The sequence below is a fragment of the Loxodonta africana genome, chromosome 16 (genome assembly GCF_030014295.1).
Source record: "Loxodonta africana isolate mLoxAfr1 chromosome 16, mLoxAfr1.hap2, whole genome shotgun sequence".
Lineage (NCBI taxonomy): Eukaryota > Metazoa > Chordata > Mammalia > Proboscidea > Elephantidae > Loxodonta > Loxodonta africana.
In genome coordinates, this window is record NC_087357.1 from 18165492 (window position 1) to 18177763 (window position 12272).

Genomic DNA, 12272 nt, shown 5'->3' on the forward strand with positions numbered 1-12272 from the left:
ATTTCACTTACTACCCCTAATGCCCAGAATAATCCTTAGCCATGGATTTTGCCTTTTTTTTTTTAAGAAATTCTAGGCCATTCAATATTAACTCCTTCAACTATCCCGTGGAGTAAACATTGTTTTCCCACATTCACATACCAGTAAACTGGGACTTAGAGGATAAGAGACTTGCCCAATATCTAACAGTAAATGGTAAAGATAGGATTTGGACATCTTCAAATTCCAAATCCTTTGTTTTGCTATATTCCACCACGTTGTTCTTGTTAGGTGCCATCAAATCATTTACAACTCTTATCGACCATACGTACAACAGAACAAAACAGTACCTGGTCCTGCACCAGCCTCACAATCATTGTTTTGCTTGAGCCCATCGTTATAGCCACTGTGTCAATCCATCTTGCTGAGGGTCTTCCTTTTTTTTGCTGATCCCCTACTTTATCAAGCATGATGTCTTTCTCCAGGGACTCGTCCCTCCTGATAACATGTCCAAACACCATGAGACAAAGCTTACCATCCCTGCTTCTAAGCAGCATTGTGGCTGTACTTCTTCCCTGTTTGTTCTTCAGGCAGTCCATTGTATATTCAATATTCTTCGCCAACACCATAATTCAAAGGTGTCAATTCTTCAGTTTTCCTTATTGTCCGGTTTTTACATGCATATGAGGTGACTGAAAATACTATGGCTTTTGTCAAAAACCCAACCCGTTGCCGTTGAGTCGATTCTGACTCATAGCAACCATATAGGACAGAGTAGAACTGCCCCATACGGTTTCCAAGGAGCGCCTAGTGGATTCGAACTGCTGATCTTTTGGTTAGCAGCCATAGCTCTAAAACACTATGCTACCAGGGTTTCCTGGCTTTGGTCAGGCGCACCTTAATCCTCAAAGTGACATCTTTGCTTTTTAACACTTTAAAGAAGTCTTTTTCAACAGATTTGCCCAATGCAAGATGTTGCTTGATTTTTTTTTGACTGCTGCTTCCATGGGTGTTGACTGTGGATCAAGTAAAATGAAATCCTTGACAACTTCAATCTTTTCTCCATTTATCATGATGTTGCTTATTGGTCCAGTTGTGAGGATTTTTGTTTTCTTTATGTTGAGGTGCAATCCATACAGAAGGCTGTAGTCTTTGATCTTCAACAGTAAGTGCTTCAAGTCCTCTTCACTTTCAGCAAAGAAGGTTGTATCATCTGCATAAGACAGGTTGTTAGTGAGTCTTTCTTCAATTTTGATGCCCTGTTCTTCTTCATACAGTCTAGCTTCTCGGGTTATTTGCTCAGCATACAGATTGAAAAAGTATGGTGAAAGGATACAATCCTTATGCACACCTTTCCTGACTTTATACCACACAGCATCCCCTTGTTCTGTTTGAATGACTTCCTCCTGGTCTATATACAGTTTCTCCATGAGCACAATTAAGTGTTCTGGAATTCCCATTTTTGGTAACATTATCCATAATCTGTTATGATCCGCATAGTTGAATGCCTTTGCATAGTCAGTAAAACACAAGCAAACATCTTTCTGGAGCCCTGGTGGTACAGTGGTTAAGCATTCAGCTGGTAACCAAAAGGTTGGCAGTTCGAATCAACCAGCTGCTCCTAGGAAACCTTACAGGGCTGTTCTACTCTGTCCTACAGGATGGCTATGAGTTGGAAGTGACTTGACAACAACAGGTTTGTTTTTTGTTTATTTGGTTGGTTTAAACATCTTTCTGGTGTTCTCTGCTTTCAGCCAAGATCCATCTAACATCAGCAATCATATCCCTCATTCCATGTCCTCTTCTGAATCTGGCTTGAGTTTCTGGCAGTTCCCTGTTGATGTACTGCTGCAAACACTTTTTAATGATCTTCAGCAAAATTTGGCTTGTGTTTGATATTAATGATATTGTTCAATGGTTTCTGCATTCTGCTGAATCACCTTTCTTTGCAATGGGCACAAATATGGATCTCTTCTAACTGGTTGGCCAGGTAGCTGTCTTCCAAATTACTTGTCATAGATGAGTGAGCACCTCCAGCACCGCATCCATTTGTTGCAACATCTCAATTGGCATTCTGTAAATTCCTGGAGCCTTGTTTTTTGTCAATGCCTTCAGTGCAGCTTGGACTTCTTCCTTCAGTATCTTCGGTTCTTGATCATATGCTACCTCCTGAAATGGCTGAACATCAATCAATTGTTTTTGGTACAGTGACCCTGTGTATTCATTCTATCTTCTTTTGATGATTCCTGCTTCATTCAGTATTTTCCCCGTAGAATCCTTCAATAATGCTACCCGAGGCTTGAATTTTTTCTTCAATTTTCTTCAGCTTGAGAAATGGTGAGCGTGTTCTTCCCTTTTGGTTTTTAACTCCAGGTCTTTGCACATTTCATTATAATACTTTACTTTGTCTTCTCAAGCTGTCCTTTGAAATCTTCTGGTCAGCTCTTTTACTTCATCATTTCTTCCCTTTGCTTTAGCTACTCAACATTGAAGAGCAAGTTTCAAAGTCTCTTCTGACATTCATTTTGATCTTTTCTTTCTTTTTAATGACCTTTTGCTTTCTTTATATATAATGTCCTTGATGTCATTCCACAACTCTTCTGGTCTGTGGTCTTTAGTGTTCAGTAAGTCAAATCTATTCTTCAGATGGCATATACTTGAAGTCGAATTTTGTCTCTCTTGGACTTGCTCTAATTCTCTTTAACTTCAACTTGAACTTTCATGTAAGCAATTGATGATCTGTTCCGCATTCGGCTCCTGGCCTTGTTCTGACTGATGATGTTGAGCTTCTCTATTCTCTCTTTCCACAGATGTAGTTGATTTGATTCCTGTATATTCCGCCTGGCAAGCTCCATGTGTATAGTCGTTATTTATGTTCTTGAAAACTATTCCACCATATCCATATACATATCCGATTTTCTGTTGACCATCTCTTCATAAGTATGTCTTACTTGCTGTCCTTCTTCTTAACCCCAAATCAACACCTAGTTCTATGTTGTTGCTGACTTTAGAAATGCCCTCCAGATCTAACTATCACCCAGAATTCTTACCCATGTTTCACTCTAATGAGTTCTTAGTCACCGTGTTGATCATATAATCTCTAGCATCCCTCCAATCTCCCACTGTCCTGGTTCAGGTCCCCAGTGGAGATAAGATATATAATTTTTTTTTTTAACACCTAGCACATAATAAATGCTTAACAAATTACTATCCCTTTCCTGGTTCTTCTCTTAAGTTCCAGATCCTATCAGAATAAAAGGAAGAGCCAACTGAACTATCATTGGTGGCCATTACCTATTACTCAGTAGTGGCCACTCCTGCTTTCCCAAGAAAAGATTGGTCTAACATAATTCTTTTGCCTTGAGCAATTCTCTTCCTCTCTCTGGACCTCAGCATCCACATCTGTGACAAGGAACCTTGTCTCCACGATATTTTGGTCACTGGTTCTGGTGCTCTCTTATTCAATGGAACCCAAATTTATTGAGTGGTTAGTTTGTGCCTGGCACCATGCTAGATACTGGCAATGTTGAGGTGACCAAGCCATGATTCATGCCCTCAAGGAGCATGCTTTAGCTGGGTAGACAGACAAACACTGTTGCAATACTAGCAGCAGCTCTAGAATTAATATACTGGAGGGCTAAGGTTAGCAATCTGTTGAAGGCGTGGAGAAAAGGGCAGCAATTACTTAGATTATTTGCTTTAAAATAGCAAAGTTTTCCAAAGAGAATTATTAACCAGGACTGAATGTTGGTGGTCCATATGATTATTCTGTAAAATATGGGGTGGCTTTTTGGTGAGATAATGGAAATGTGGGGGTGGGAGAATGTTCTTTAGAGGTCTCCAATGCCACACTCCCTGACATTGCCACTATTCAATGCAATGTGTAAGTGTTCGCCTCTGGGTGAGAAATTTTTTATTGTATAAATAAAAATAGAGGGTGGAATGGGGCAAAACCCTGCCCACTCAACATTGCATCTTCTAGAGAGGAAAGGGCATGGAGGATGGATGGCACCAGGTTGGGAACCTAACCTAGGTCTGCAACAAAGAAACTCTGACTCAGGAAGGCAGTCCAAGCTTCAGTCTTTCTTTCTCATACATTTGTCACTAAATTCTACAAAATGATAAGCCACCAACCTTGTTTTTGTCCTTTTTTTTTTGCAGGAGGTGGAGGAAGTAGTGGTAGTGGTACTACAGGTAAAGGTACAGGCACTGTTGAGTCTTCCACTGTACTTTCCAATTCTTTTCTCTCCTGATCTTCTTGCACTTTATTTGCAAAGAATGTCCTTAATGGCAGGAAAATACGGCTTTAGAACGGGATGCTTAAGGACAAATCAACGTCAATTTCCAAGACCAAAAAATAATGACGCTATTATATAACTGTGCTCAAGAGCTGAAATAAACTTAGAGATTTCAGGTGCTCACTTTTTAAATTATTTGAGCCCTGTTTGTATTTTAAAAGTAAACCTTGAAAGCATATTTTGATTAAGGACTGTCTATTGGATTTTCCTTTTTAACAAATGACCATCAAAAGACAATGAGTCAAGAGCAGTCAGTGACACGGAGCACTACATGCACTTTAGGACTTCATTTCCTTACTTTTGCTTAAAGGAGTAGTTAAAAACTTTGGGAAATCCCACTTAGGAGCATCCATTTAAAATTTCACCCCCGCCCTCCATAATAAAGAGAACAGGCTAAAAGCTTCCACAAATAAGAACAAGGAAACAAACAATAAGGACATGGGAATCAGATTTGCATCAGACTTATCAATAATCCAGATGCCAATGGGGCAATGACCTCAAAGTACTGAGAAAAATTGACTTCAGCCGAGAAGTCTATACTTAGCCAAACTATCAACCACATGGGCAGAGTACTGACATTTCCACACATATAAGAACTCAAAAATTTATATCCCACATACCCTTTCTCATTCTTGCTTTTAAAGGATGTAATCCAGCAAATCAAGAAGAGGGAAGATATAGAACCTGGGAAATAGCAGACCAGGGACAGAAGTCTTTATGGCATCTTTCTAATTCTCCAAGAGAGGAACAAGTCCAGATGGGAGATTTGGAGAGGCAAAACTCCAGGAAAAAAAAAAAAAAAAAAAGGATATAACAGAATTATTGACTGGGAGCTTGGAAAAAATTAATATGATAATAGCAAATAAGGGCAAAAATAAATAAAATGAATAGCATTTAGGAACTCTAAGGAAAACAAAATCTACTCAAAAAAGCTCTTTACAAAAGTCATGCTCTACTTCTGAAGCAAACGAAAATGTGACATTATGCAAAATTGAGCAAGTGGTGAAGCTTAGGGAAAGAGAATCCATTTGACCTTTGGTTGGATTAGGGGTTGTGGCATGAGACCTGCACAAAAGGAAAAGTAATTCTAACACATTATTTGGTTGGCCTAGTAAGGTAAACATGTCCTTGGTTTTCCATTTTTAGAGTTAATCTTTGGACAAAACCTGGAAGGCTTGGTTGTGGTTGGAAGACAGAATGTAAGTGTGAGCAATGGCAACTACATGAAAGGATATGAGAAGCTCAGGAAGTGGGATATGAGGAATGAAGAGAGGGAAAGGACCTCATCTGGATTCTTCACTTGATCCTTTTCCTGGGATACTTTTTACTGAATCACAGGAAATCTCTTTGCATGAAAAGAGGCCGAAAGGCCTAATGTAGCCTTACACAGTAAGATTTTAATAAATCGGTTTTCAGAAGAAAAAAAATTATGCTAAATTTTGGAGTTTCTTCAATTGACTTTGCAACTCTACCCTGCTGATATGACAGACCCATTATATTGGCACGTGAAATGGAAAAAAAACAGATATAGATTTATATTTCACATTTATATTTCAAAGTAGAAGAGTTACCGCAGCAACTGATCCACTTCAGCCTGGTTGGAGGGTTCGATGCCCTGAAGCTCTGCAGCAATTGTTTCGTTGACCCACTGCACAGCGGTGCTGAGGGCGTCCTTCCTCTCTAATTCCTCTGCTTCCACTAGCTCAGGCAAAGCGTTCTCGTGTACTTCAAAGTGAGATGAGATCACCACAGAACATATGTGCTGAAAATAATACGTGTCTACATTGTCCTAGCTCTCACAGAAAACAGGAAATTCAATTAATCCAGCTTTTAATGTGCACAATACTCTATTACCAATTTCAAGGGGAAAATGAGAATATATAATTTTCTTTGAGATATTTCTATAGCTGTTGAAACACTGTAGAACCCAGCTTCAAGGAACATTTAAAATTATTACCTTGTTAAAATGCCCTTATAAAAACTCTATGTTGAACTTCATTTTTATCACTCCCTCACCAATAAATAGCTAAAAGAATACTAACAGATTTAATTACAAATATTCTCCAAGAGACTGTAGCAAAATTATTTCTAACAACAAATAATTATTTCTAACAACAAATAAGCATGCTAAACACAAAAGTACTTTTAGCAATAAAACCTGTTAAATTATGTACATCAGCCTACCCATAAAAAAAAAAAAATTGCTGTCGAGTCGATTCTGACTACGTATCTATAAATCCATATAAACTTACATATAAATACATGAATCTATAAATCTACATGTAGATATAGAACTGATTGCATTGATAATGTCAGAATTTAAAACTATGTTTGCCTCACTTCCTTCCTCCATCTTGGATCATCTTCAGGCAGCAGTCAAGTCTGTACGAAAATTACATTTAAAGATAATGAAGCCATCATAGTTGATTATAGATTCATGGTTTCTATACAAGACTACCTATGAATAGTATTAATATATATTTTGCAAACACTGAATTTCAAAACCGATCATTTTCTACAATTTCGACAGGGTGTTGTCAGTTGCCTTTGAGTTGGTTCCAACACACGGTGACAATTTAGACAAGAGTTGCAAATAAATGCAGTGGTGCCAGAACATACTGAAGAACGCATTTAAGCTTCCTCATACCTTGGGAAAATTTTGAATGGTGCAGAATATTTCCACTTGTAGGGTTGGAAGGCCCAGTCCATCCAGCACATTTTTCCCCACTACTTTGCATATGGTAGGAGGCTTTGCAAGTTTAGAAAAGCAGTTTGCCTTCAACACAAAAAACAAAAAATTACAACGCTACATCTAACTGATCTTCAAAAGATCATTCACATTTACCCTTTTTAGTTTTTACCAAGTGTCTGAGTGTCATTCCTGGTGCCAAGGTTAGACTAGTAGCTCTGTGGGAACTGCCCTTCCATAATGCGCTCACACTTGGATTCAGTTCGACGCTGAGTCTCTGGTACACGGGGCAATTTGTCTCTCAGTAGAAACTTGCATCTTTTTTTTTTTTTAATTTAAATGACTTGTGTCACTCTTTACTAAGCCTTATTATAGTCAACCCAATTCCCTAACCCATCCCTCTGTCCAAGATGCATAAATCAGTTGGTCTCTAGAACACTATGATGCATTCAAACTTAAGAAATCTGAAGTGGACTGCTTTTTATTCCTCCTAGCAAGGCATCTGGTATTATAACGGTGAAGACTTACACAGCAGCTGTATTTCACTTACTGCCAGTTTATGCATAGTCCTAGGTGTTCAAAAGGATTGTTGGGGATCTTACTAATAGCAGTTTCATAGATGTGGAAAAGCAGAAGCCATTTGGAAATAATCCAAGAAAGGAAATGAAGCTGGGGTAGAAAGCCTGTTCAAGGAGCCTGAATAAAAAGATTCAAGATGGTGTTTCTATGCAGAGGAGCGAGGAGAGGAGAGAAAGGCACGTGAAGACACGCCCACCTCAGATTCTTTATTACCAGGTAGTAATATTACCAGACAAAAGAGGACATGGAACCAGGGATATCACTGCTGATGTCAGATGGATCCTGGCTGAAGGCAGAGAATACCAGAAGGATGTTTACCTGGGTTTTATTAACTATGCAAAGGCATTCGACTGTGTGGATCATAACAAATTATGGATAACATTGCGAAGAATGGGAATTCCAGAACACTTAATTGTGCTCATGAGGAACCTTTACATAGATTGAGAGGCAGTTGTTCAGACAGAACAAGGGGATACTGATTGGTTTAAAGTCAGGAAAGGTGTGCGTCAGGGTATTCTTTCACCATACCTATGTAATCTGTATTTTGAACAAATAATCCGAGAAGCTGGACTATATGAAGAAGAACGGGCATCAGGATTAGAGGAAGACTCATTAACAATCTGCGTTATGCAGATGACACAACCTTGCTTGCTGAAAGTGAAAAGGACTTGAAGCACTTACTAATAAAGATCAAATACCACAGCCTGAGTGTCATTCCTGGTGCCAAGGTTAGACTAGTAGCTCTGTGGATTGCATCTCAACATAAAGAAAACAAAAATCCTCACAACTGGACCAGTAAGCAAAATCATGATAAATGGGGAAAGATTGAAATTGTCAAGGATTTCCTTTTACTTGGATCCACAATCAACAGCCACGGAAGCAGCAGTCAAGAAATCAAACGACGCATTACATTGGGTAAATCTGCTGCAAAGGACCTCTTCAAAGTGTTGAAGAGCAAAGATGTCACCCTGAAGACTAAAATGTGCCTGACCCAAGCCATGGTATTTTCAATCGCATCATATGCATGTGAAAGCTGGACAATGAATAAGGAAGACCGAAGAAGAACTGACGCCTTTGAATTGTGGTGTTGGCAAAGAATATTGAATATACCATGGACTGCCAGAAGAACGAATAAATCTGTCTTAGAAGAAGTACAACCAGAATGCTCCTTTGAAGCAAGGATGGCAAGACTGCGTCTTAAATACTTTGGACATGTTGTCAGGAGGGATCGGTCCCTGGAGAAGGATATCATGCTTGGCAAAGTACAAGGTCAGCGGAAAAGAGGAAGACCCTCAACGACGTGCATTGACACAGTGGCTGCAACAATGAGCTCAAGCATAACAACAATTGTAAGGATGGCGCAGGGCCAGGCAGTGTTTTGTTCTGTTGTGCGTGGGGTCACTATGAGTCGGAACTGACTTGACGGCACCTAACAACAACAACAATATTACCAGATAGTATTGGACTCTTATTTAGTAGAGCAGGTATCTGATCTTTCAGTTCAAAAATCCAATGACCTCAACTTACGCAACAGGTCCTCTAACACTCATCAGCAACATGCCAGCTCAGAGGTGGCACTCCAACAGAACTAAAGCAAAAACCAATTTTCCCATGCATGCATTTTAAGGATGGTTTGCATGTTAGAGTGCCCAACTGAATTCAGACAGAATCATAGGAAGGAAAAATGTTGTCTAGCTTCCACTTTGTGTATCATCGTGAGTTCAGTTCAACAAGTATACAACACCTACAATGTGCCAGATACTACATTAGGAGGGGAAGGGAACTAACATTTTTTGAGTGCTTAATGTGTACTTTAAAATAGTGGCTGTGTCTTGTTTATCACTGTATCACACATCACAGTACCTGGCATATAAAGGATTCCATAAGTCTTGTATAAATAGATGAATGGCAGACACATCCCTTGGTACTTTGTATACAATCTGTCATTAAATTCAAGAAACAACTCTATAAGGTAGGTGGTATCACCTCCATTCCACAGATGAGCAAACTGAATTCCTCAGAAGTAAACTGTCCAAGATCACACAGCCAATGTTTTAGTTATCTACTGCTAGGTTTTTTACTGCTATGTAACAGGCCATCCCAAAATTTAGTGGCTGAAACCATTTATTTGCTCATGACTCTGCAATCTGGGCTGGGCTCAGCTGGTAATTCTTTTGCTGGTCTTGCCTAGGGTCTCCCATGCAGATGCAGTCATCTGGAGACTTGACTGAGGCCAGAATATCCAAGATGGCTTCCCTCACATGTCTAGTGCCTCAACTGGGATGGTTGAACAGCTAGGGGTACACGAGTCTCTGTCTTTCTCATAATCCAGAGGTCTCAAATCTGCCAGGGTCTCTCTCTACATGGTCTCTTGTTCTCCAGCAGAGTAATCAGAGTTTTTTCAGAGCATGATGACTGACTTCCAAGACCAGGTGTTCTAAGAGGGCAAGCCTCAATGTGCCAGCACTTATGAAGCCTGTTTGAATCATGCTTGACAAGGTCCTATTGATCAATGCAAGTCATATGGCCAAGTCCAGGGTCAACGTGGGAGGGGCTTATTTAAGAGCATTCATACCGGAGGCGGGTTTCATTGGGCACCGTCAAAATAATAGTCTAGTACAACCGGTAAGTGGCAGAGCCGAGGATTAAGCCCAGATCTGCTTGATTCACAATCCCAAACTCTTTTCAACCCTAAGTTTTATGGTGAAGGAATAAACAGTATTGCAATTGCCTACAGGGATCTTCCCCATCCCCCAAATTCTTTAATAGGTAAAAGGAAAGAAGCGCATTTGAGCTGAACATTGGAAGATGTGCATTTCAACAGCCTGAATGGGGAGAAGTCCAGGGCGGGTACTTCAGTTAGAGGAACAAGATAAGCAAAGTGGAAGATAGTGGGAAACTTCAGCCTTTATCAGGGAATGGTGAGGGTTCTGTGAAGGAGCAGTAGAGGGGGTGGGGGCTACGCCTATTACCAAGGGTAGGGGCCAAGCACTATGAACCCCACACTAAGGGATCTGGTCTTTCTCAGCAGCCCAGGGAGAAGCCACAGGAAGGTTTCTGAGCAAGAGAATGATGATCGGGCTTGAGTACTGGGAACACTGTTCTCTGGTAGCACTTTGCGAAGGGAATCAGTGGAAGGATGGTCCGAAGGGGGCCGCTGAAGCTTTTTAAGCTGAGCTATTTGGTGTTAAGATCTGTGTTTAAAAAGACAACTGGCAGCCACCGCAGACCCGCCTGAAGGTAGCGAGGCCCTGAGCTTTCGCCGTAGCTACAAATCTGCCGCCGAAGCAGCGCAGTAGAATCCCTCTTCCTCTGGCTGCTTCCTTCCCACTGCTTCCTCTCTTCAACATCCTCTCCGCGTCTCCCCTTCAGGAGTCGCTGCTCCACAGACCCAAGGCGCCGCCCGCCCAACCTCACGGCGGCAGCTGTGCGCGTGCGCGACTTTGCAGCGCGTGCGCACTGAATTGTCGCAGCGCGGGGCGGGGGGAGAGGGGCTAGAGGGAAAAGGGTGTCTGTCCCAGGTCCCTACCAGGTGCCCGTAGACATCGTCAGGCTGGAGGTAGAAGGTGGAGTTTAGCAGCTCTTCCAGCCTGCGCGGAACGTCGTTCTGCTGGTAGTACTTCATCGCCTCCTGCTTCAGCTTCTGCAGCTCCCTAGGGGTCCCACAGCTGCGGCCGCCGCCTTCTTCCCCCATGGTAGGAGATTTAAGCCTACAGCGGGGGTTAGCCTGGGGGCCCGCGAGCGTCCTCCCCGTCGCTAGGCAACACAACGAGATCCCGACCCCAGATCTCGCGAGGCATCCAGGCCTAGGTTCTTGCGGTAAAGCCGCGCGCTCTCACCGAAGCGGGAAGGTCTCCTGACCTCTCCGCCCAGCCCTGTCCTGGAGGAATTGGGCCCGGGGTCGGCGACCCCTCGGCTCCGGGGATCAAGGCCCTCCCGTTTTCGTTTTTCATCACCTTCCCCCGACTGTTTTCCAGACGAGGAAACATCGAACGATCTTATAAAGCTCTTTTTCGGTGTCAAAGAGCTTCCATGGGCTTGCGTCTCGACCTCCCTGCGGAGGCGTAGCGTTAGCCCCGGCTTCCAGCTGGGGGCTCGAGCCTCGTACCGAGTTCCCGGTGGCCCTGGGACTCGGGCTACGCCGCCTTTCCCACCTGCGTTCATGCGGTTAGGGAGCGCCCCCGCGTGCGAGGGCGGCCACTGCGGAGAGGCCCACGCCATTGCGGGAGGGATGGAAGAACCAGGGTATGCTTACTAAGCTGTAGGGGCCGGAGGAACTCTTCCATCCGGCGGGTACTGTTAACCACCTGCCTTGAGCCGAGCAGTGGGTTAGGCTGGGCGAAGTGTCGTGTCCAGGAGAGAAACGGCTAAGCGCCCGTCCATGGGTGCTTAACATGGGTGAAATCAATGGAAGGAGAAACCAGTGTGGGCCGAGAGTATTTGGGGGTAAACCTTAAGGGATGTTTAGGGTTTGGACAGGCCTGGGAGTGAGGGATGATACAGGCAAGATTTGGGAAGGAGGAGTGGGAGCGAAGGAGTGTCACTGGGTCCTGTTCCCTCTCCGATTCCTTCAGAGCTGCCCTTTTACATCCACACTGCCTCACCTGGTTTCACTGCCTGCCAGGTGTTACAGGCAATTATAGAACTTCTTACCGTGCATCCTCTGCTCTAGAGTCTTGTGCTGCAGGAATGGGCCCAGAGGGACAGGGTGTTCTTATTCTCCTGCC

The 12272-nt window shown here is 42.6% G+C and overlaps 1 protein-coding gene across 1 annotated transcript in view; it reads right to left on the reverse strand.

Moving 5' to 3' along the window:
- The window catches only part of ENO4 (enolase 4), a 31140-nt gene extending 19879 nt beyond the window's left edge, over nucleotides 1-11261 (reverse strand). Inside the window, exons 1-4 of the mRNA XM_003408936.4 lie at nucleotides 11075-11261; nucleotides 6925-7053; nucleotides 5849-6039; nucleotides 4114-4262 (exon numbers count right to left, since the gene is read on the reverse strand). Of these exons, the coding sequence (XP_003408984.1) occupies nucleotides 4114-4262; nucleotides 5849-6039; nucleotides 6925-7053; nucleotides 11075-11239 (634 nt within the window). The 5' untranslated portion in view covers nucleotides 11240-11261. The remainder of the gene's footprint in view (nucleotides 1-4113; nucleotides 4263-5848; nucleotides 6040-6924; nucleotides 7054-11074) is intronic.
- Nucleotides 11262-12272: the final 1011 nt, after the last annotated feature.